At 34.6% G+C, this 27,475-nt stretch overlaps 1 protein-coding gene across 3 annotated transcripts in view; it reads right to left on the reverse strand.

The window, feature by feature from the left end:
* The window catches only part of ETV1 (ETS variant transcription factor 1), a 392,872-nt gene that overhangs the window by 166,710 nt on the left and 198,687 nt on the right, over positions 1–27,475 (reverse strand). For all 3 annotated transcript variants that reach the window (XM_044061623.1, XM_044061621.1, XM_044061622.1), the window contains 3 exons: positions 21,570–21,699; positions 6,773–6,961; positions 5,232–5,479 (listed from right to left, as the gene is read on the reverse strand). In XM_044061623.1, the coding sequence (XP_043917558.1) occupies positions 5,232–5,479; positions 6,773–6,961; positions 21,570–21,699 (567 nt within the window). The remainder of the gene's footprint in view (positions 1–5,231; positions 5,480–6,772; positions 6,962–21,569; positions 21,700–27,475) is intronic.

Here is a 27,475-nt window from a genome sequence, read left to right on the forward strand (position 1 = left end):
AGAACAGACAAAAATTCTATGCAAAGGGCATATTCTGGAATTGTAACACTAAAACAATGCTTTCCATTTTTTTTAAATTTTGCAAAATAATAATAGCTAGTAAAATACTTTAAAATGATGAGATAACAGAGAAAACAGTATAGGTCATATAGATTATACATGATGCTTTAATTTGTTCACCATATTAATTGTGAAGATTTGCCCTTTCCTCACTGTAGTGCGACCTCTGAGTTGGAATATAATATTTAGCAGGGGGGGGGGGCACAGCCCCCCCACAATAGCAAATTCGTTCTTGTGTATTTTCACTCATAAGCATTCAACATTCTTACCATTCAATATGGTAATATATATATATATATATATATATATATATATATATATATATATATATATATATATATTACATTTGGTCGAAAATGATTTCAGGCTGCCGACTTCACTGAAAATGCATTTCACTGAAAACCCATTTGGTCAAAAATGGAATATAGCCCCTTCCCCACAGCAGTGCAACCCTGGACTGAGAATATAAAGTAAAGGGGGGGTAACTGCAGTGTATGCACTATTATCTACATGTGTATTCATTACAAATACATTGAAACATATAATGCCAGTATAAACTAGCTGAAAAATGTGGGGGGGGCTATGTCCCAAAACCCCCCAACTTTATAGTCTCACTCCAGGGTCGCACTGCAGTGGGGCAGGAGCTATATTCCATTTTCGACCAAATGTGTTTTCAGTCAAATGAGCTTTCAGTGAAGTAGGCAGCCTGAAATCATTTTCGACCAAATGGAATTCGACCAAAAGCAGTAGACCCATATATATATATATATATATATATATATATATATATATATATATATATATATATATATATTTATACAATGACTGCTAATGTATAATAAGTTAAATAAAAACATATATATACTCTAGTATGTTAGAAACCTGCAGATCTAGTATTTAAAAACATCAATCCCTCATGGTCTTAAAATGGATTATTTACATAAACAAACAATGAACCAATTAGGTCAGTTGAATGTATTTGGCCTACTGAGGCTCATCCCTACAAGGGGCCTACAGTTTGTCCACATCTAGTTTATTTATTTTACCCTCTTGCCCCTTCTTGTATGTTTTATTGGCTGTTGTGGAAAGACAGAAACCAGTAATCTCTACCAGTTTTCTTACTCTCACTGTCACCCCCCCCCCTCACAAGGTTGTAGTCTTCTATTACTCTGCCAGCTGAACTATACTTTGCAATAGGCCTTAAGTACAGGTAGTTGGAGATACATTGGAGAGTATATTTTATTTATGTATTTATGCAATGTTGGTGATCTGTAAACATATGCTGGGCTTTACATAAAAGAAAAAAAGTACAAACCTGGAGTCTTTTTCTTCCTCCATTTAGAAAGGCAAGGCTTTAAAACAATTGTTTTGGCATTTAGTAAATATTTTCAATACCTTGCTAAAAAGAAACTAATATAAATCTAACAGTTGTTCTGTTATTTAACTTGTATATCACTTGATGTTGGACAAAGTTGTTAGAAGCTGAGACATGGAGTTAACAGGGCAAGTGGATTTTCTGTTCCATTTATGAGACAGTAGGAATCAGTAATACATCTGACCACACTGTTTTCAGCAGATCTCGCATGTGACCAAAAACAGTTAATTTTTCTGTATATTTGCCAAACATAGTAACAGATCACTTAACACAGATTCAATTACTGATATAATCCAGTAGACCAAATCTTCTGTCTTGCTAAATGTCTTTGTCTTCACTATACAGTACTTAAATGAGGTTTTTGAGCTGTTTTAACTGACCACCTCTGCAAAGTATGTGGGATTACCAAATCATTTTTAAGTTTTATTAGAAGGAAAACATATTAGCTATTTATGAGGATACCAAGACACAAAGATGGACAACAGAATGATATCCTGTTTTATAGGCAGTTCATCTAAATGCATCATTTTGAGGAGTCTTGCTGGTGTGGGAGGACAGTGCTGGGAGCCTGAGTATGGAAAAGGACTGGGTGGAAATGCCTTGTAAAGGATTTTAGTCACTCTGTGGTGAAGGAGATTAAAGGATTTTAGTCTCTGTGTAGTGAAAGTCTAAAGGTGGTAATTTGTTGCATGTACATCTATGATGAAGTGTGGGTAGACAATTACTCTAGTAACCCTATTTAAACACATCACAACACCAGTTTGGGAGGATGCTGTTGGCTGTTGGTGACTACATAAGGGAACTATTTAATTATTCGGTTATAATTTGCTGGCTCAGATTGTGCTTCTGAATGGCGCAATCTACCTATGTCAGAAGAACCCTAAAAACTATTGAATGTCTCAAAAACTGAGTTACAGACACAAAAAAAGGGAAAAATTATTTTATTTAATTTTCAACAGGAATAACAGATACATAAACATTTTCATACTTCTGTAATAGTAGATATCAAGATGCTAGTGATAGAGAGAGATAGCTTAGCATTTTCTTTGGCATGTTTTGATTAGATAGATGCTGATTACCAAGATAATTGAAATGTTAAATGCTTAGCAGCCACGAGAAGCTAGCTAGAAACATTTCAGTAACATGACAATGTGAGCTGGTGTTTCTCCAACTGATTAAGAAGTTGTTTAATTTAATAAGCATGAGATGAGGCATTTTCTATCTTGACCCTCATGCAACATGTTGCTACTTAATCAAGTGGTTTTGAAACAGTTGAAGTTAGATGAACAGTGTTTTCCTTGTCTCAGCATTCTTTCAGTCATACACAATTGAAGGAGACAGCAGATGGAAAAATAATGCATTATACCTGAAAAAGGCATGCAGGCCAGAAAATTAAATTGTTCTTGTGAATGTGGCCAGTTTTATAAGTGGGTGTCTATACAGACAATGGCCTTTTGTAAAGAAAGCTGCTTAAGATTGTCAGAATTGCTAAATTTTTTGTACCTACTTTATATATTTTCTCTTATTATTGTACTGTTCTATTTGTTTGTTTGTTTGTGTCTTTCGGCTTTTCCCGGTTAGGGGTCGCCACAGCGGAACTCCAGTCCGCTAATGATTGGCAGTAGATTTTTATGTGCTGGCTTGCCGGGCCTAACGCACAACCTTCAACGAAGGAATGCCCATTCACGCATGTCGACACACAGAAGACGCTCTAACTGAGAATCAAATGGGCAACATCTAACTGTGAGGCGACAACGCTACCGCAGCACCACCACTGCAGTATTGTACTGTTCTATTATATTGTACTAAAAGTGATTTTTTTTGTATGTGTAACTCATGTGTGAATTTATCTATTATTGGAATTTGCTCCGCCCTGCTTGTATATTTTTCTTATTTTATTTCAATTATCTGTATATTTTACATTTTATTTTATTTAATATTTAATATTTTATATAATACTGTTGATTATTATAGCATAATTGTAATGTGGGGCTTTCCTCCCTGGGCCTCAGCTGAAAAAGGGTTAACAGCCCAGTCAGACTATCTCGGTAAACAAACATAAAATAAAATAAAATAAATAAATAATAAAAAATCATTTTCATTCTTTTGCATTTTTAACAACACATCAATTACCTGTGTAGCTTCCAACATGGACATACTGTGAATATCATGTCCAAAATGGTTTCATGTTCTATATAGTCTGCACTGCAGCTGTCATCTTATACACCAAATTTAAGAAAGTAAATATCTAAATATTCATATATATTTTGCAACTTGTTTTAATTGGCATTTGTTTATCATCTTAGAGATTCTTAAATATATTGCTATTTGTTCTGCTGTTCTGTTTTGCATTCTTATTACAATTATTCCCCTTTGGGCCTATGCTCTGGCTGAAAAGGGGTCTGGTCTGAGGATATGTCCACCTACCCACTCTAAAATGTAATAAATAAATAAAATAAATATTGTTCCAGTGCTAACTTGCTTAATTTAAATATCCAAAATAAAGATGGACTTGGCTGACTTGCTAGCAAAGATGCAAGGCAAATGTTTGTGACTTTAGAAGATGATTCTAGAAGAAACTTTGGCCATTGAGATACTGTCAAAAGATTCTAGAAGAAGCTTTGGCTGCTGAGATACTATCAAAGAAAAGGCTAAATCAAACATTACATGGTAGCTTCTGTTCCTTCAAAAAGAGGATATACAGATGGGTCTGCAGGAATGGAGATAACTGCACTGTCAACAGTCCAGCAGCGGTATAGCAGGTAGATTTTAAAATATCACATACTGCAGAGGTTATTATATGTCCTTTGTTATAAATTAAAATGTTTGCTGAGCAAGAGACGTAGGCAGAGCCCATTTGTAGATGTCCTGTGACATGTCTTGACATACAACAATCAACACATAAAGAGTTGCATGTGGCGTCTCTTGACCTGGAGAGCAAAAACACTGAGAAAGCCATTTCACCATGTAAGCTACTAAATTTAGGTATTGATACAATGTATGCAATAGCATGTTTTCCTGATTTGAAGGTCCAGGAGGCCACGGGGGGGGGGGGGGGGCAAATGAGGTCCAGAAAAACTGCTTAAATTGGATCCTACAATAGCTAAGGCTGTCCCTATCCATATGATGGTAGGCCTATGAACTGTGACATACGTTTACACTCGTGCAGCTTAGTCCATTTCCTAGAATATGTTTAAGTGTCATGGGCTAAATTACCAACTTTCACAAATAAAATACATCTGCAGCAGTTTAAAATATCATCAAATGTCCACCAGAACAGTAATGGCTGAAAACAGGCAGACCAGTATTTGTTGAGTACATAGTAACTGTTGGTATACAGTAAAATAAAAAAAAATGCAGAAGGAATATGCATGGAAGAGAGACTACAAGTTAAGATTATGAAGCAAATTACTTCCTTATTTTAAAACTACATATGAGGATTATTTGATAAGGCAACCACCAAACAAAGAAAAAAAGAGCAAGATTTCTCTCCTATTATTAGTAGCAAAGTTACTCCTGTATGAAGTCTTGAGGTGGAAAAGGGATTGCAGGTTCTGACATCTGCTGCTGGTAAAGTGGCCGACCTTCTGTTGCCATTGTTGGTAGAGGGAAAAATGAATTGCAGGACTCAAAAACCTGCCACTGAAATAGAATGGGTAAGGTAGGATTCTACATTACCAAAAAAGCTCCTTATAGTACCTACTGACAAGTACAAGCCTACATCACAATGATGCAATCCATGTCCTAAAATGAAAACCAGAAAAAAGAACCGGCAGAAGTCAGTAATCTCACCAACCTGAGTCATATGTGAAATCCCGTGGTTCTTGCTTGATCATCACCGGAGGGGGGTAGCTCTGATTTGAAAGGCCCCCAACCATTGCACTGTGTTCATAGACTGGATCGTGGTATTCTTGTTTGAAGCCTTGAGGCGGGAAAGGGATTGCAGGCTCTGACATCTGCCGTTGGTAAAGTGGTCGACCTTCTGCTGCCATTGTTGATAGAGGGGGAAATGAATTACAAGGCTCAGACAGCTGCCGTCGAAATCTGTGATAAAAAGATATGCAAGTCATAGAAATAGTGCCAGATGTAATAATTTATAAAAAATGTTTATTCACTGTTTTAGATATGGTTCACTTAAGTGCATGGGGTGGCAGTTCAGAGACCACCTTAAATTATAAGGAACTTTATTGGCAACTCTGGTTAAACTATGAAATTTTATATATACACACACACACACACACACACACACACACATATATATATATATATATATATATATATATATATATATATATATACACACAGAGAGAGAGACAGAGAGTGGTCTTTTACTTTACATAATCACAAGTGGTCAGCAGTTGAAAAAAATGATGTAATCATGTCTGAATTAAAGATATCCTTTAGTATATTTTATCAAATATAACTCTGATAATAAGGACATTATATGATTTTTTGATCACTGGTATGAGTTGTCTTAAAGATTTTAAAAGTAATATCATAGTTTGCATTATGACAATGTGTTGGATTGTGCAGGCTGGTGGCACCTTTCCAATGTTTTTTCCCTTTTTTTCCAATGCAGTGCAATGGTGAAGCTATTATATATAAATTAGGGGGCAAAAAACAAAAACAAATTTTCAGTTGTTTTCATTACTTTTTTTCTTGTTATGCTGGGTTAGATGAGTTGTGATTGGATAAGTTGTGTTCAATCAGCTGTGTTTAGATATTTTTAGTTTTAGATGAAATGACATACACCCATATGTTTTAGATATGTGTATTTGTATTTAAACTGTTGTAATGTATTTTTGTTTTATTCTTCACTGTTGTAATGTGTTTTTTAGAAACAGTCAGCTGATTTTCTTTGATTATGTGATTTTTTTAGTATTTAAGTTGGCTTTCATATTGTTATTTAATTGCAACGAAGTACCCTCAAAGAACACACAGACCTTAAGGAATTTGTTCAACCACACTGGGAATATTATCATTTTTTATTACCACACAACACTACGGCTTTAATGGTAGCATTCCGTGAGACCTAGATTGAAGTATTCTCAATTGACATGACTTGTCCAAATGAAATGCTGCCACATATTTCTTAAGTAAATCTGAAGTAATTAACCTTTTTTCTGTACTATACAAACTGGATCAAGAACCTCTGCATCATCTTGAGCCATTTGTGATCATGCAGAATTTTGCCAGCCTTTAAGACACGGAATAATTAAAGCTCATGGAAAAGGGATGAAGGTCAGCAGTAGGCAGGATCTGGGGGCCAAAACAACTAAGTTATGCTAACGATGCACTAAGTAAATTTCTTAGAAATTAAAGTCTCTGATTTCTTACCTGTGGTCCATTGCATAACTGTTTTCTGTAATGGGCTGTGGAGGTGAGAGGTGAGGAGGGAAACTCCTGTCTGACTTGGGGGTCTGTGCAGCACTTGGTGATGCATGGTGCAGGGGAGACACTGGAGTACTAGATGGAGTGGGTGGATTTGAGGTCTTCATTCCCACATGTGTCTTCTGATCGTAGGCACTGTAAAAGTCACAAGAAATGCTCTAGTCACAAGAAAAATTGAAGTATACATTAAATAAAACTGCATCTTACCATTCCTTAAAGTATTGTCTGTAAAAGTATAAGGATAGAATATACAAACAAAAATCCAAAGTGAAGAAATAGTAAAAAGTAATATAATTTATTGCAAACAGTGAGTAGCTAGACTGGTGTTACTAAAAAGCTTCCTCAGTATCTAAAAGATACCATTCCCTAGAGTCATTAAATAGCACCTTAAGATATTGTGTGATCACTAATTACTTCAAAGCAATAACGGTTTCAGGAAAAATGTGAAGGTTATTGAAAACTTGTTTGCTGATATCTGAGAAACATACAGTAATCCAAAAGTGTTATATAATAGCTAAGAAACTCACTACTTTTCTTTATTATAAGAAACATTCATTAATATCAAGGAATAAGAGAGTACTTGTTACGATCCAAAATGTTTCCTTATCATCCAAAATTTTCTCAAAACTATAAAATTATTACCTTCTGTAACCTTAGCTATAACCATTAATACACAGTGTGATTGGCGATGTTGAGTTGTGTTTTTTTTTTCAAATAACTTTTTATTTATTTCACATCAAGAATAAATGAACATTACATGAAGACATGAATATGCAGATAAGCCTAATACAATCTAAACCTATAAAACAAACAAAAATATGTACAATATTTATAAAAACTAGAGTGCTACCATATAGAGAGATGAGTTAAGAGAGGAATGTTGAGGTTATAAAGGATATCAGTGGATCTCCCAGATAAACTTGGAGTGAAAAGCTATACCAAAATCCGAGACAGGAGTTATAAACCCAATTAACTGCAAAGAATTAGGTCAAATAAACTCTTCCAAACTTTTTCAAAGAAGGCTTTTTCCTAGGTCCTTTTGTGATAAGCTTCTGTGCTGAAATATATGTAAGAGCCATCTCCTTGAAGTTATTCCAACAAAGTTTGGTGCGATCCAGCCAGTTTTTAGTGATATATAATTTAATAAGGAAACATAGAATGACTAGTATATGCAGATCTAATTTAGAGAGTTTTACAGTGGGTATATGAAGGATCGCTATCTCCCAAGAGAGAGTAGATTTGTGGTATCCCATTTTCTCGAGGCGAACTTTTAATGAAGTTCAAAGTTTGTGGGAATATTTGCAGGACCAGAGTATGTGTAGGAGGTCAGCATTTGGAAAGGGACAACACGTACAGGAGGGAATATTTCTGGGGCCAAACCTATTAAGCACAGGTGGTGTATAATACGAGTTGTTATTAACCATTAATTGTCTGTAGATGAGTTTTTTAAAAGGGGATAATTATAAGGTAGTTTTTATAGCAGATAGTTTTTGTTCGTCCGTGAAAGGGGTTCCATGGTTGTCCCAGTAGCTGGAGAACAGGCAAACCGAGTTGTGTATTATAGAGTTCAAAAGGTTATAAGATTTAGAGAGCATTTTCTCTGAACTCGAAACCGCTTGTATACTCTCATAGAGTTTGGTAATGTCCTGACTATTGGCCGGAATATAAGCAAATTTTAATGATATTAATTCTCTTAGTTGACGGAGAATAACCATGTATTTATTATTGACCTTGAGAATTAAGCGTAGGGCAGGAAGTGTTGTCTTTATATTTGAGAATGTCCCATACTACAACATCCTTAATGAGAGGAAAGTCCGAGAGATTAATCATCAAATTATTGATCTTAATATTGGGATTTAAATGAAGAGGTTGAAGTAAAGAGAAGGCTTTGTCAAGGTTGATGGATCTTATCAGAGATTGGAATAGCCTAATTTTATGTTTTAGAGTGCTGAATAGTTTGGAATTGTTGAGAGCTTCTGGAGAAAGAAAGGGAAGAGCTTTGGGATTAATTTTATTAGCTTGAATACATTGATACCATATTTTCATCCAAGAAGGAGATGAATTATAGTCCCTCTGACTTAGTTTAGAGATGGACAAAATTCTATTTGCACAAATAATCGTATAATAAAGTTGAAAATTAGGTAATACCAGACCCCCCTTACTCTTTGGGTAAGCTAACTTAGAGTACGATATCCTAACTGATTTAGGAAACCAGATGAATTTGGCTAATTCTTTATTAATCTTAGAGAAAAGAGTATTGGATATCACATGGTTTGAAGCGCTAAATTGGTAGAGGAGTCTGGGTAAGATATTCATCTTCACTATCGCAGCTTTGGATAGAAGAGATAGATTCATTAGTTCCCATCTACGAAGGTCCTGTAGAATTTTAGACCATGTTCTGAGTAGGTTATTTTGGAACATGGAAGCTTGGTTATGATCGAAATGTATACCGAGATAGCTAATATTGAAAGTTGTCTGAAAGGGAGAATCCGGAAAGTAATGAGATTTATGACCTACAGGATTAATAGGAAAGATATGAAATTTCTTATGATTGATCTGGTACCCTGAAGCTTTCGAGAATTTATTAATAGCATTAATGATTTTACCTAGGTCAGTGTTGGGATATTGAAAATACAAATTGAGGTCATCTGCAAAAGCAGAAAGCATTATGTTAGTATTCAGGACTTTAGGGATTGAGTGAAAAGAGTTTTGAGCGATATAAAGGAAGAACGGTTCAATGAAGATGTTGAAAAGAAAGGGAGGAGTTATGTATTTATATAGATTACTCTTTTGTTTCTTACATTTAGTATTACTTATATGGAATGGAATGTACTCTTTAAACATTCGTGAAGACTGTCCAATATAGAAGGCATTACACATACAAAATATGATATAATGTCTCCTTTGGTTGTACAAGCAATATATGGATCTACTGGAAATTTCTTTTTGCATTAGATGGGGAAAAATTGTCCTGTAAGAACTTTTTTGCAATATGTACACTTTCCCCATTAACAACCCCCAATACCTCTGACATTACTCCATGGACTAGTATGATATCTACAGTACTTATTGTTTCCAATATTTCTCCAAGATTCCTGCTATTTCTAAAACCAAACTTGCACATCCCAGCAATAAGGTTGCTTAAGATATTTTAACTTTGTAGGACTGTCCAGTGTCTCACAATAATCCTTTTAATGTTAAAACTGTTATTTCCATGTGTAGTAACAAATCCAGTTTGTTACTGATTCTCATTCTCCCTCCTTATGTTCTGTACTCCATTACTGTATCTTTGCTCATTCTCTTATATCCCTCTTTGGCTGTCTGAAAAGGGGCCATGTGTATAGTCTCTATACTGATATAAGACCTTCTGAGGCTGCAATATAAGCAGCATCCTAATACACATTCTTCCAGACTCACAAACTGAGACTTTGGTATGTTTCTATTCATCATAAATGATGATTACTCACTGATAATAGCACATTTATAATACCAGTTTTGTTATTGAACTACCATCCACTATCTCACTGACCATGACGTACACAATAATTAATATAAAATACATTTATCTTTATTGTAAATTGTAAGCCAAGTGCATTATCATTCAAGTAGCCCAAAAACCTGGAGAGTTCTGAATAATCATCTTTCCAAATGCCCAGCAGTCATCCGAGCATCTTCAGGACATATCCAGCTTTGTCAAAAATATATTGCTGTCTAAATTATGGATATACTTCATCTCAAAGTAGCCCATAAAGGTGTCATCATACAGTAGGGCAAATGCTGATCCATAGCAGTACCCTTTAACTGCAAGTAACATTAATTTCTAAAGTAAAAAAAAATCTTAGTCAAAGTCAGTTCTGTGAATTGATCTAAAAGGTCATCACATTTAAAAGTGTAGATATCACTTATTTCCAGCCAGTATTTAATAGCCTTCAGACCTCCATAATGGGGGATGATAGGATACAGTTAGCAAACATCAAAAGTACATAAATACCAGTTTCAATCAACTTGTCAGTTTGAAGTAACTTGTAAAAACTATGTAGAGTCTTTTATTCTAGACTGTACATATGGAAATAAAGGTCTGAAGTATTTTTCCAAATACACTGAAAGGGCCTTAGTTGGTGAACTAATGTCAGCAACTACTGGATTTCCTGGGGTTGTTATTTCTATTCTAATGTACATTAGGTACAGTATAAAAATATTGGTGTGTGGGATAAAAAAAAAAAAAAAGTGTTCCTCCATAAGACATTGACTGATAACTCCTAATGTACCTTAAAAAGTTTAATGAATAAAGCTTTCGGGTCTACACCCTTCATCAGTATAACACTACAACAATACTATTACATTTAAATAGGAGACATCATCAAATCACATGCTTCAGCCCATCCCTAATCAAACACACAAAGAAACTTAAAGAAACAGCACTATAGGTATAACCTATGTGTTACAAATATTAAAAACAAAATATAATACATAATACATGTGTATCATGCTCTTCATTTTATGTGGGTAAAACTATTAGAAAGCTTAAAGAGAGAATAACAGAACATAAATCAGAAATCAGGAGGAGAGTAGTAACGAATGCTTTAAGCAAACATATTATAGAAAAATGTGAAAATCATGTATTTAAATTTAGAGTATTAGCTGTAGTAAATATTAGTCTAAGGAAGGGAGATATTAATAATTTCCTAGAACTGAAAGAGTTAGAATGGATTATTAGACTTCAGGCAGATGTCTCCCCTGGGTTAAATAATGCTGTTAGTCTGAAACCAATATTTGTTAAAAAACAAAGAGAAAGGTTATAAATTTATGGCTATACTTTTGTATATATTCTTTAGTTAATTAATTTAGATGAGTATATCATATTGTTTCTATATAACAATTCTTTTTATTATATTTATTGCAATTATTGCATTTATACTGCAATTTTTATTGCATATTTTAGATATGAGTAAATTAATTATATATATATGTGTGTATATTATTATATTACACTTAGATGTATAGAGTCTGTTAGACCATTACTATTATAGTAAGTTTTTTATATTTTGTTTTTAATATTTATAACACATAGGTTATACCTATAGTGCTGTTTCTTTAAGTTTCTTTGTGTGTTTGATTAGGGATGGTCTGAAGCATGTGATTTGATGATGTCTCCTATTTAAATGTAATAGTATTGTTGTAGTGTTATACTGATGAAGGGTGTAGACCCGAAAGCTTTATTCATTAAACTTTTTAAGGTGTGATATCTTTGTACGTATCTTGCATTTGGCAGTAACACCATTGTTACTTTAGTTTGATTTATTGTGGTGTATACTGTCTGCACCTACTGAACAAGGAGAAGCTTCAGCCCGAGGTGTGTCGTGGTGTTGGTGGAGTTAATTTGGAATTATTGAAATCTACTATTCAGTTGAGTGTCCTGTCTTCACTGCATTTTCTCAGTGGTCTAGTGGTTCCTACAGTTAAGCTATGGAAGTTGTTAATGGAGTATCGAATGGTTCTATTAAGAAGTTGCTAAGACTTCAAGAAAATCCCTTGCTGAAGGTAATCTTTGACTCAACTTCTGAGAAGGTAACAGTGAATGATGAGGTGAAAGAATTTAAAGAGCAACTTTTAATTTTGGAGAAGAAAGTACAAACTTATAAGCATATGCAATGGCAAAGACTGAGTTTTCAGGCTTATTTAGAACTGGGTATTGTGCCAAGGGGCTTAAGAATACTGAAAATGCCCTCATATGGCAATACCTACAATGAATTATTGATGCAATGGCAACAGTTAAACCTTAAATTGAGTGCAGACTACATGGCATTAATGAACAATTTTTTTGAACCAATTGAAAATAGTTTAATAGAAGAAATAGAAATGCTGGAGTCTAAAATTACAAGTATGTCTTGCTTTAATGACTCAATGGAACTTTATCATAACTTCCTGTCACGTATTCAAGCGCTAGATTTAAAACTGCAGCAGAGGAAAAAGAATAAACTGCAGAGGGACATGTATGATTTTAAACAAAACTGGATCTTCTCCTGGCCAAGAGAAGAAAATGTAGCTGTTACTCATAAAAAAGCACAATATTCTGTTAATAAAAAGAAGTCTGGTCTACTTGACCAGTTGGATATTTTTGAACAACATGTAACAACGGTGGGTTCTGATCTTCATAAAAATAATTCTTTAGCGTCTATTTCTTCAACTAATTCACCGCTTCTACCTTTAAAAGATAAAGGAACTATTCCACAGCAATCAGCTGTTGACAATGAAACTGACGTCAGAAAGAGTGACGATGTGCGTCCTAAGGTGAGGACCAACATGGCGCCTGAGGCTACAGTTACAAGCAAGAGGGTGTCACAAAAGGAAATAACTTCGTTTCTCCCTTTCTTTTAAAGCAACCGGAGAAGGTTGCTTTACAAATACAGCAAAAGGACTCTTTTTTATTGCAACAGCAACAACATCCAAATTTGAACGGAAAGAGAAAGAACAGCAGCCCAATGGTACACAACAAAGTGAGCAGGCACTAAAGAAAGTTGTTAGAGGTACTTTAAATTTATCTAATATTGAATTAACGGAGGCCCAGCGTTTACTTTTGAGTAAAGGGCTCAAATTTATTCCGAATATGAGAGATAATATAGTACAGGCGATACTGGACTTAAAGATGTTTCTACGAAATGTTGCACTTAAACTTATTTTTAAAAATGATAATACCCATGTGCCAGTATGTAAGAAGTCAAGTCTATTTATGCCTATTTTATGTCCCGTTCTGACTGCTTTCTCGAATATTGTTGAACGTGATTTACATGTTTATTATAAAGGGAATGTAGTAAATAAGAGAATATATAATATTACTTATCCAGAATATTTAGGTCTAAATGAATTAAAGTTTAATGATACTATAGTGATTAAACAAGCAGACAAAGGGGGAGCAACTGTTGTTATGGAAAAGGAGTTTTATTTTACAAAAGTTTACGAAATTTTAAATGATGTTTGTACTTTTAAAGAAATTCCATATACTAACATACAAAGTATTATTGCTGAGGTGAATATGGTAATTTATGAACTGCAATTAGTGAATGACATAAGTTTAGAATTATTCAATTATTTGAGCGTTCCATGTCCAAGAATACCTCAAATTTATGGTAATCCGAAAATTCATAAAAATGTTACTAACCCACCCCTGAGACCTATTGTCTCAGGTGGTGGGTGGATAACAGAACCCATTTCAAAGTACCTTCAAAATGTGTTGGGGAACTATATAGCAGTTTGTAGTACTGTATTGAAGGATACTAATGATTTCTTAAATAGTCTCTATATGTGGCAAATTGATAATAATGTGGATGAATATATTATGGCCACTTTAGATATTACGTCCTTGTTCACTGTGATTCCGAATGACTACGGAGTGAATGCAATACGGAATTTTTTAAACAATGAGATAAAAATGCATGGGAGGGAGATTGAAACAATATGTGCTCTTCTAGAAGTAGTTTTAACACATAATGTTTTTATTTTTGATGGGAAATTGTTTATGCAACTTACGGGCGTTGCAATGGGCACACCAGTGGCAAACACTTATGCCAACTTAGTGCTATATGAATGGGAGAAGGAGGTAATACTAAACAAACTCAATTATATGAATGAGAAAGTCTTTTATAAAAGGTTTGTAGACGACTGTTTTTTATTGTGGAAAGGTTCCCATTCAGAGTTGGAAAATTATCTGCAATACATGAATGAGTCAACGGACTTTCTAAGGTTTAAAATGACAGCATCTTGTGATAACATTAGTTTTTTAGATGTAACATTATTTAAGAATAATAGCAAATTGGAATCTAAAGTATATAAAAAAGATGTTGACTCACTGAGATACATAAGTAAGGATAGCATGCATGCACCCCATATATTTAGAGGAGTTCTTAAAGCACAATTTATTAGGCTAAGTAAGTTAAATACTGATGAGCTTAATTTTAATGAACAAACTGAAAGTATGGCGAAAGAGTTTGAAAGGAGTGGTTACCCAAAGCAACTTATTGATAAAGCATTATGCGAAGTAAAAAATGAGAGACAGACGAAATTTAAACCAATACTGCTAGGAGGTATAATGATGAGGAGAGACAATTTGTGTAAAGATATAAAGTTAACTAGATATCTGACTACATATAATTTAAATACATGTAATGTAAGTGCTATAATAGAAAAGAATTGGCCGATTTTATTAGCCATGCCTGAAATGAGATCCATAATAGGTGATAAACCTAGTTTTTCATATAGAAGTGCGAAACTTTAAAACAGAAATTATGTTATAAAGACTTCCACACTAAGCCTAAGACTAATAAATTGATGGGAATAAGGAAATGTTATAACTGCTCTTGCTGTAATGATTTATTTGAAGGTGGTGATTTTTTTGAACATCCTACTAATGGAGAAATTATTAGAATGACCATGTTAACAACTTGTAATGAAGAAAGGGTGGTATATTTGGCTACATGTGTATCATGCTCTTCATTTTATGTGGGTAAAACTATTAGAAAGCTTAAAGAGAGAATAACAGAACATAAATCAGAAATCAGGAGGAGAGTAGTAACGAATGCTTTAAGCAAACATATTATAGAAAAGGTGAAAATCATGTATTTAAATTTAGAGTATTAGCTGTAGTAAATATTAGTCTAAGGAAGGGAGATATTAATAATTTCCTAGAACTGAAAGAGTTAGAATGGATTATTAGACTTCAGGCAGATGTCTCCCTGGGTTAAATAATGCTGTTAGTCTGAAACCAATATTAGTTAAAAAACAAAGAGAAAGGTTATAAATTTATGGCTATACTTTTGTATATATTCTTTAGTTAATTATGTATGTAAATTTAGATGAGTATATCATATTGTTTCTATATAAAAATTCTTTTTATATTTATTGCAATTATTGCATTTATACTGCAATTTTTATTGCATATTTTAGATATGAGTAAATTAATTATATATATGTGTGTATATTATTATATTACACTTAGATGTATAGAGTCTGTTAGACCATTACTATGATAGTAAGTTTTTTATATTTTGTTTTTAATATTTATAACACATAGGTTATACCTATAGTGCTGTTTCTTTAAGTTTCTTTGTGTGTTTGATTAGGGATGGTCTGAAGCATGTGATTTGATGATGTCTCCTATTTAAATGTAATAGTATTGTTGTAGTGTTATACTGATGAAGGGTGTAGACCCGAAAGCTTTATTCATTAAACTTTTTAAGGTGTGATATCTTTGTACGTATCTTGCATTTGGCAGTAACACCATTGTTACTTTAGTAACTCCTAATGTACACCATACTGAAAAAAAATGTTGCTTAAACATCTCACTGGGGTCAACACACAACCTAGTATAAAGCTAAGTGTCTCACAAATGTTTAGGAGCCCCAGATGTATATAACAATTTTACTATAACTCCATTTTACCTTTTCAGTACTGGCGATAACTATATAATTTTCATTCTTTAATTTACTTATGAATTCCCTTTCTTCCTTAGTGATATTACCCCCCAAACCTCGTAAAGTTTTGTAGAATCCAATTGTAAATATTAAAAAAAACAGCTTCCTCAAACAATTTTACTGTACAATAATATAGTAGTTAAAAATTCAGATTTTTTATATTTGAAAGGAATTACAACAAATTTTGTGTCTGCATAATTAATTTTCAGATTTAGACTTCTGCAGAATTATTATAGATCCTTAACAGTTTGATGATATGAAACTGATGAATTAGGTACAAAACTTAAAGCTTTATTTAATATTGAACAGTCAGAATCTATTAGTTCACAATTTGCAAAATTAACTATTAAATTATTGGCATTTACACAGTCTGGATGGTCTGAAATGATCGATCTACTGCTAGAATGTCAAGAATTATTCCTGACACCCCTCCTATATTGATAATTCCAAAAGGGGTACTATTCAAAATACCCAAAGTAGGCTGCCATTTATTCCATCTGTTTTCATCCCCAGACTCTCCCTTAGAATCAATATCAGTATTTATGTGAGATGAAGAGCCTTCTTCTCTTGTTCTCAAGTCTGAATAATTAGACCACTTAAGGATATAGCCATGTAGTTCCAGTTTTCTTCTTCCCCTGAATTTTTGTGTAAACCCTGTATTGGAGACACCATGAATATTGAAACAATCTGATTTGTTCCTCTGGTGTTCCATTTCTCCAACTAAAAACTCTGTTGTTATTATAGCACTTTTATTATTATTATAGTTGTACATGCATATACAAGCATCTCATTTACATAACTGCATACATTAAAAAGCTATATTTCTGCATATATGAGTTAGTATTAGTGTACAGTGATGCACTAGCAATTAAGCATCATTGTGCAATTATACTGTAGGGCATAACTCAGCACAACAATCCTACAAATATCTTCCAGACCAGTATGAAATTTTATGTGGCCTGTCATATGGGATATATATTATCAAAATAAAAATCCTTCCATGCCAGTCAGTTGTCAAAGGTCTAAGGAACTTCATATAATGCTTTGCTATGTGCTACTGAAAACAATAAATATATACCTTGTAGGCTATTTCCTTCATACAGTAAATCCAGTTGCTATTAGTCTTGTCAAGTTAAATTCAACTGAGTAACTGTCTTCTGACCACAGCATAGAAGAGTATGAAGCAATCCAAATGTTATGGCCACCCAAACTCTCAAAACACTTGTATGGCATAACTACCAAACAGTCCCATATTCAAATGCCATAATATCAATCAAATGAAAAAGACTAAATCACAGAATACTGAAAAAAAGAAATAAAACATATTTTATGCAGGGACGCAAGCCCCCCTTACAAGCCCCACCCCCTGTTAATTATATACCAACTCCAAGATCCTACCACAGTATGGAAGGGGAAAATTCCCACTCCCTGCAGTACTGTGACCTCCCACACACCAACACTGTTAGACCTTATGGGACTTCGATCTCACATGACAGCAGACAAAGGCATTTGACATTCCAGATGCTCAATCTTATTCCAGAAATCCCCAAAACACATCACAAAAAGGACATTACTATATGTATTTTTCCATGTCCTACCATTCCATTACTATGTATACTTTTCCATGACCCAGCATTCTAATACTGTGTGCACTTTTCCTTGTCCCACCATATTTTCATCCATTACATCAGTGTGGATGTACTAAGTCAAAAAACATGAGTAAAGAAATGCTTCCTTTTTCTACCACATTCCCCAATGTATAAGAATAACTACTAGCAGAAAGCAACTGTCTTTAATGGTATACTTCATCATCCCAGTCCCCACCTAACCACATATTTATTTATTTATTATTTATTATGTATTTATTATTTTACATTTGTTAACTGGGAAAGTCTGACTGGACAAGAGGTCCTTTTTCAACTGAGGTCCAGGGAGAAAAGCTTCACATTTATATACAGACTTAGAACAACCTTAGAACAGATATTAACATAGATTACAATTAAGACAGGTATATAGTTGTTGAAATAAGATAAAAATGTGTGCACTTATGGAATTGTATACATAGGACAGGAATGAAGGAATACAATTCTTATCAATGACGTGTGCACTTATGGAATTGTATGTATAGGACAAGAATGAGGGAATATAATTCTTATTGAAAGGCTTAAATAGTAAGTCAGCAGTGTAGGAGAATTACAGTTAACTGTGGTATAGTCTTTCTTCATTGGTTAATATTACTGAAGGGACTACTGGATTATTATATGTCTTTATGTCATTATGTCATTTGTTCTCTTGTTGTGGAGCATGGGCATAGCCATTTACTGCTGAGGTGGATTTTAAGTGAGTTTTTAAACTCAGTTATGGAGGTTTTACTTGCAAGGCTAGTGGGTAGGGAATTCCATGCTTTTGCTATATAGTAGGAGTATAGGGATTCTCCTGCAGAATTAGAGACTTTTTGGACTTCTAATAGCTGTTTGTTGTTGGAACGTAGAACTCTATTACTAGTGTATGGTTTGAGTATACTATTTAGAGCTGGGGTTTTATCTGGGTTATGTAGTATCTTATGGGTTTGGATCAGTTGGTTATATAGTAGGAGATGGGGAAATTCAGGACTTCCACAGTAATACATCCATATCTGATCATATCTGCACTAGGATTTTTGTTTTGTATCTTCCTAGTACAGCTGACATACCTTAATAATGTTGGAATGTCCTACATGAAGCAACTAATTAATAGTTCAGAGCCTCAGTCCTCTACACTAACTGCTGGGCAAAAAATAATTATAATAATAGTAAAAACAATAATAATAATAATAATAATAACAAATACAATGTTAAAGTGCAATTTTCAAATTTATGAGCAGAGCAATGTAACCTGGTAACTATCAGTAATACAGCTAAAAATCTGCACTGGAAGCATTTCTACAAAGGGCAACATGAACAAGGACACTCCCAAAGAATACTGCTACTGTGGGACAGACTCCCCATTCACATAAAGTTCATCTCTGTCCATATTCAAGTGGTACTTAGAAATATGGATGGGGATTGGGGAAACAGAAAAGTTACCCCAGGACTGCCCCATATGCTATTCATGGACAAAGGTAGCTCCTGAATGCTTTAACCCATTAATGATTACCCTCAAATTATCTGTGGTATGATACCAGTTATTCTTATTAGGGATAATATATAATTATTGACCATGGGATGGGTATGTCCAAGCTATAATCAAATGGGATAAGTTATTTCAAGTGCAAAAAGGGAAAGTGGCTAACAGCTAGCCTAGTATTTACCTATGAACAGAGCAAGCCAGATTTCAGAGTTTAGCTGCAGCCAGTATGTACATGTGTGTGTGTGTGTGTGTGTGTGTGTGTGTGTGTGTGTGTGTGTGCGTGCGCGCGTGTGTGTGTGTATGTTTTCACTTTCAGTTCTGGTACAGTTCCTTTCAAAAATTATGTTATTTACATAGTAAGCTTATTACATGAATGTGCATTTTGGTAGAGGTCAGCACAGAAAAGTGATAATTTCCTGTTCCAGTCTTCCCAATTCAGATTCAAGTAATCTTAACCAGAATTAAAGCTTTGAGAATATAGTTTACTTTCAGCTTTAAAAAAGACAACATACACCAAATAATTTATTCCTGGCTACAGAAGTATGCTATGCTGCATGCACGAGACCTCATGTATGGAGGCACTAGTAACAGACTGAGCATTTCCTTAATGCAGCTGTATAAAATGTGCATGACTTAATAAACTGCTACATCAGAAGTTAAGGGAGAGTAACGTTACAGGAAGGAAAGCGAAAACTGTTCATATCTTGTGCTTTTTATACTTCATTACTATGATTTTGGAGAGCTATTCATTTGCTTGGCTTAAGAGATAAAACAATAAATCAGTACAATGTTTACGGTAATACAGACAAAAATAGAGATTTATACGGATAGATGAAAAGATATATTGACAGACAGAGAGAGAGAGACAGGCAGTTATAAAGAAAACTAAACAGAGACAGAAAGAGAGATGGCTAGACAGAGACATATACACACACAGAATTAGATGGACAGATAGATTGGTAGACAGATTGAGAGATGGTAAATGGCTAGATTAGATAGATAGATAGATAGATAGATAGATAGATAGATAGACAGACAGACAGACAGATAGATAAGATAGAATTGTAAATGCACAAATGCATAGCATTCTCCTTATTATCAATGTGTTTGGTTAACAAACTTTGCTATATCCCAGCTGTAGTTCTCAGTCAGAATGGTAGTTATTGGTTAAGGGCTACAAAGTACAGCAGTAAAATTAGTTTGTCATCTGATGTAACATTTCATTACTGACAAAACATATATTTAGAATATACAGGTAGATACTTTTCTTACAATGAGTGTCAGTTTGCCTGTTGAGAATATGTTTGTTTCTGTCACACCAGCCTTTCTGTTGCTGATGCCTTTACATGAATTACAAAGAATTATGTTGTGACTGTAGATAGATACGTGATATGTAAGATGGAAAGATGACAGACTAACGTCATTTTAGGTCATCTTCCAAGAAGACCTTCACGAATGTGGAAGAAGGAGCTTCTCTCTGCCACATGCCAGACAATTTACCAAATAAAATCGTTTTAATTTTAAAAAGACCAGTACACTGCTATTTCAGATAACAATCTGTTTAAAAGGTAGCACTGAACTGTACTGGCCCAACAATCTCAATCTGCACTGTGTTCTGAGCTTCATTTTAGACACACAGCTAACTGAACCAAAAATATATACAGCTCTCAGACATACAGTAACAACACTGCTACAACCCATTTCATGAAAGTGACAGCTGTCTTTTTGTATATCCCAACTTAAAGATTTGCATGCATTCTGACAGCCTGATTTTCACATTATAACATACAAACATTGTTGAACAATATTTGCAGCTGAAATAATAACATTTTTACCATGGTATATAATTTTTCATAACCCATGCTTTTAAGCACTAAAATAAACCACTGAGAGCTTAGCATGCACATCCTAGAAAAGGCCGAAGTAAACAATTTTGGAGATTTTAAAGTCACTTTGACAAAATGCTCTATTATTAAATAAATTACTGAGAGCTTGGCATGCACGTCCTAGAAAAGGCCAAAGTAAACAATTATGGACATTTTACAGTCACTTTGACAAAATGCTCTACTAAAAGAATTATATTGTTATCCTTGGGGCTGCCCATGGAAACTAGCACTGTGCACTGTAAATTACAACTTTTGAGCTTTATGTCCACCCTTTCTTCTTACCTGATATTATACAGGCACTTTTCCCCATAACTGAACTTAAAGGGATGATCTTGACTACATGCAGAACCAAATTCTGAACAGGGACTCTGCGGTTCTTTCTTGATTTTCAGTGAGATACCATGAAAAGCCACTGGAAAGAAATCATGTTTAGCATTAGATTTTTGACTTTGGTATTAATAACTTTTGCATACAAAATGTCACAGTGGTACAGGTACAGTAGGTATCAATTGCAGAAGGTAAGCAACATTACTGCAAGAAGGATATTTTTTTCATCTCTCTAAAAGTCTAAAGCATTTGTAGAAAATATTCTACGTATATGCCATAAAAATATTTTCATACATATGTATAATCACAGCATATCGAAACAGAAAACGGTGATTTATTTACAATACAGAAGCTGTATTGATGACTGTGAAATAAGCAGCATTCAAAAGTTTGATGTGATCCTACAAACAATCATTTTTAGTTGAGAACAAGTAAAAGTACAGACAAATTGCTTTGTAAAGTAATCATTATAAGCTTTCCATTTTTCATTTATTTAACAATTTTCATCAATTATTGCTCAGGATTAACATTTGATACTTGATTCTTAAATGTGGACAAACTTAACACACAACTACTTCTTCTGTAAGATGAACACTAAATGCTACAGCGGCAACACAAAACACAATAATGCATGAAAGGGGATAATGCAGAAGATGGAACGCAGTTTCTGAAATAAGATGGTTAAATACAAGAGTGAAGTGACAATGCTGCTTCATTACTTTTTAAGGGTTCATTAATGACTGTTCCCATAGAATAGAAATAAAAAGTATGCATAGGGTTCTTATGCTATTTATGCTAACCATACTGTACTTGGAAAGATGTGTATCTAACTTAAATTATATTATTACTGATTATAACTTTACATTACATTATATGTTCATAATGTTCAAATTAACTTTGAGTACTTATTTTTCAGCAGATAAAAATATTCTATAATATGTCATGTGTGGGCCTAACTTATTTGAAATTTCTGCTCTGCTACAAATGTAAATTATATAAATAAAACTCATTCCAAAGTAGTTAATATGAATTGTCTAGGGCTTGTAAAAAAAAAATAGCTTGCAGAATGTATTGCATACTACAAGTTGGTGATAGTTAAGTCTGGTCTGGCAAGGAGTATAAATGACAATTCTCTGTGGTAATACTATGGTAAAAGTCCAAAACTTTAGCTTGCTTTTTTAATTAAAACAGAGATAATCAATACATAAAACATTCTATCACATCAGCAGTCTAAACTAAACATTAAAAAGTATTTTCTAAAACAATATCAATGCAAGAAGTATAGGGGTACACAGTAATCCTGTAGTGCGTACAGCAAACTGCTCAGTATCTTCTACAGGCTAAAGCACCATCCCTTGTAGAAGTGACATTTTTGCAATGCATTCTGCATTCTACATTTGTTATGATGGCATTTCATCAGCTTGTTGAAGGTTTCAGTAAGCAGTGAGAGGCTGTTTTCCAGATCACTGACACAGACACATGAGAAGACAGCACATTCATTTTCTACAATACACATTACCTTCCCACACAATGCTGGTGCATGTAAGAGGCTGTTAACTACTAAATTAGTCCTGATTACATCACTATCATCTGGAGTCACGATCAACACTAATGAAATTACCTTCACCAAGCAGGGCTCCAGCCGGCTGCCTCCACAGCTCATGCTACAGTTTAGTGAAAGCGTAGCATATCCTACTTCAGAGCATAAGGCTTGGGGAACATTATGCTATTTACTTATTACTGAAACAAGAGCAGTGTTAATACCCAGCCAGAACAAAATGATGCATACTTTATTCTTAGTCCTGCTGAACTATATCACAAAGGATGATCTTTCAAGGGCCACACAAAACATTTTTAAGAAAAAAATGCAAGCTGCATATTTGAGTTGTTTCACGTTATGCTGTTGGCTCTGCACTAAAACCAATGAAATGTCCTTCATTTGCAGTCAAGAGGTCCTGTTAGGAAAGACTGCAGGACTACCATTCTAAATACAAAGTCTCCAGAGAATAATAATCTAGATAAAAAGGTAGTAGAGTTTTCAGTGTATTTTGGAAGAGGTAAAGTGCCATTATTACCAGTGAAGAAATAAACAGATCATCATACCTACATCAAACTATCATGCAATATTTCCCATACAGTATTTATTAAGTGTTCAGCCTCTCTATACATGGTGGTATGTACAAATGCCATGGCATATATGTAAACAAACTTACAAATTATATATCTCACCACACCTACATATTTGGACAGCATGACACTAAATCCTACAGAAACACAGTTCTGTATAGACATGATAACTTTTAACCAGGTGTAGTCAGATTTATTTAAATGCTTAAGCCCTAAGCCTTACCTCTCATAGAATGCCCAGATTTTTGCCTCATATTTTTGATCTGTTTCTCATAAAAATCTGTGGTTTTCTGACAAATCATTTAAGATTGAAGCCACTAAATAATGACATACATTTGACTTTCGGACTTCCTGTCCTTTAGAATGCAATGCAAAACCTGTTATTGTAGCAATTTTCTACATTTACAAAAGCAATATTCAAACTCTGTCCCTGATTCTTGGTCGTTGCTTCCCCCATTACATTTAAGGTTGAAGGGTATGACCTAAGCATTTTACAACAACTAAGCACTGCAGTGCAGTACGTCAATAAGTGAATGGTACAGATATTAAAAAGAATGAGATGCGATCAATGCATAATACTTCACAAAACCAATATCTGCATTTATACTCCATAAACATGAAAGTTAAAATGATTGCCTTAGTACAATAAATGACTGATAAACAAATACAATTTAAAAACTAAAAACAATTCATACAACAGGTTTCAGTGATCAGCAATACTTTAAAATTAATCTGGACAAATATAAAAGAGATATTCACTGATCAAATGAAGCCTAAATGTTATAAGAACAACTTTGGGTGTTGGGAATCTATCTGGGCCACCAGTGACCCAGATTTAAGATCTAACCTGGTGGACCAAAAGGTGGCAAGAGAATAGGATGATGTGATGATTGACTAGTACTCCTATACTGTACGGACAGTGAGGGATTCATTATTTTCTGTGCAGTCTCTAGATGCCCTTGTCTTGGTAAGGGCTGTCTTGTGGAATTCTTAACAACTCACATCTCCCTCAAAGGAGCTTTTTTTGTAGAATGCTGGGGTAGGAGGCCAAAGAACTTGATGGGTACATGTGCAACCAGTAGTATGAGGTTCCTAGGATTTCCTAGGGTTTGTGGAATCTTGCAGGCTGGATCCTGTAAGAGGGAGGGAATGACAGATGCCTATTTTCACAATGTACAGGAGTGAGTACCATGCATGCTGACATCTTTACACATGGCTCCATCTGTTAAGGACCCTGTCAGGTTATCAATGAATGATGGATTTTAGCATCCATCAACCTCTCCTTCTATGAGTCTATGGTTGCTGGTGCTATCTTTCTGTAGCCACAAGGCTCTGACCACCAAGAAGTCAAGAGGTCCACCTGGTAAAGAAACATGTCAATGATAATTTAGAAAGGAGCTATAGAGGCACTCACATGAAGGAGGAAAGGAGATGAATATTCCCAATGCTAGCAGTGGTCAAGTGTAGGGGATGGAAAGAAGCACTAAAACAAACAAACAAAAAAACTTCAGGTGTTTAAATAATGACACTAACAGATACAAACCCTAATGCAGCTGTCCTAAGTAATCAGTGAGTGCCAACAATTCCATCCCTAGTAATCCAAAGCAGAGCTGTGAGACAACTCCAGATTCATAACTGGTACAGAATGAAACATCCTTCATGATTCAGAGCGGTAAATGTTAAATTCATACAGAAAAGTCCTTCTGGCACCTGTGTCCCTTTTGTCAGAAAGCAGCAGAAAGACTTCAAACATCAGTCAAGATATGACTACACTATTAGTAAGAGAAAGAAACAGAGACTAGAAACACTTCAGCACAGTAACATAAATAGTACAGCCCTTCAATGATTAATCAATGTGGAGCCAACAGCTGTAATGTGGTTCAAATTTAACTGCAAAATTACTGAAAGCATTATTAGCAACAATACTGCAACTAACTGGCCTTATTCCAGAATTTAAACATTTAACAGTATGTTACTGAAAGTGTAGCCATTTATTGAAACCGTAGTCAATAACAAAATGGCAAACAAAAGCAGTAAAACAGTCACAATGTTGTAAAAATGCAAAATAAAGTGAAAAAACACACCAGCATTCATACCAGAGAATGCAGATGCAAAAATAACCAGTTATTTGCAAAATAAAATTAACATGTTGTCCAGTGGCAGCCCGATACCACCCATCTAGGACTTGAACCACCTTAACTTCCTCATATAGTTTTCCACTGCTCAGTCATATCTTCATAAATAACCTACCCTCCACACTCACACAAAAAAGGTTTAAGATCACATGCCTCACAGCAGAAATCATAACTGTTATCAGTAAGTCATCAAAAACTGTGAATACACAGAAATTATTCACACTCTATATTCTACCTGCACCATTACCCTAGTAATCTTTATTTATAGGCAGCCTTTTCCATGAAATCTTCAAGTCTCTAGTATCATAACCAAACAGTAAAATGCAACACTGTAGAACTATACAGCTGTCATCACTTGAAGATGCAGTGTTAAGTATGGGAAATTGCACTGGATGCAGGTGTCTTGGGAAGTCTCCTAGACTGCTCAGTAACTCAAATCTCCCAGGAGGCGTTGAGACGGATGCAGAGACAAGTGGCAAAAGAGCTTGATCAGGCTTCAAGTACAGTCAGAAGTACGAATAAGAATCATAGGACTTATCAGGATCTGTAGATAAAAAATTCAGACTGCCTTTACTTTGCTTACTATGTCCTTCCAGAATTCTGTCACAGTCATGCTAAGAACAGTAAATTAAATCTTTTGCAGTCCTGAATTGCAATGTCTACATTTCCCAGGATGGTGTTTATCTGAACATAAGTCTTGTAATCTGCACATTCAGAATGGCTGTGTTCTGCTGTCATTTATATGTAGTGATTCCACCATATCTCTTTAATGTTATTTTTAATGTGCAGATTATCAATATAGGCCCTAGGGCCAATAGCCTAGTACCTACGTATGAACCTTTTGTTTGTGTCTTTCGGCTTTACCCGGTTAGGGGTCGCCATACTCCGGTCCGCTAATAATTGGTAGTGGATTTTTATGTACCGGGTTACCAGCCCTGACGCACAACCTTCAACGAAGGCACAGCCCATTCACGTATGCCTCCACACAGAAGACACTCTAGCCGAGAATCGAACGGGACAACGTCTTGCTATGAGGCAACAATGCTACCGCAGCACCACCACCGTATGAACCTATGAACCTAATAACCAAAATTTCAAAGAATGAAACAAGAGCCACACCAATACATGCTCCGTAATTTAGGAGGGAAAACACAGACAACAAAACTTTTCTCTAGTCTAATTTTACATTACCAAGACACAGCTGCAGAGGTTTTCTTCTATAATGTGACTCTTCCATGAGGTAAGAAGTGTAAACCTGTGGCAGATAGGTACTGTGTATGTCTTCATGATTATACTCATTATGATTTTCTGATGACCGAGTTGTTGGATAACAGTAAATGTGACTAAAGAGTACAGCGTGAGAGGTTTACATACTTGGTTTAACCCAGACATTGCAGTTTAAGGAAAAACACTAGCAGAAGCCAAAAAGGGAGAATAAGGCCAAAGTCCAGTAAGTGCTGAGTAAAATGATACATTGCAGCTTATTCTCACCAGTATTACTGAGTGTGGTGGAATAAAAATATGACAGTATAAAATGATCAAAAGTGCAAAAAAAATCACCAGAAAAAATGATTTTGTGTGTGGCACTCAGTACAAAAC

The sequence above is a fragment of the Protopterus annectens genome, chromosome 2.part0, assembly GCF_019279795.1.
Source record: "Protopterus annectens isolate FY-2018-M chromosome 2.part0, PAN1.0, whole genome shotgun sequence".
NCBI lineage: Eukaryota > Metazoa > Chordata > Ceratodontiformes > Protopteridae > Protopterus > Protopterus annectens.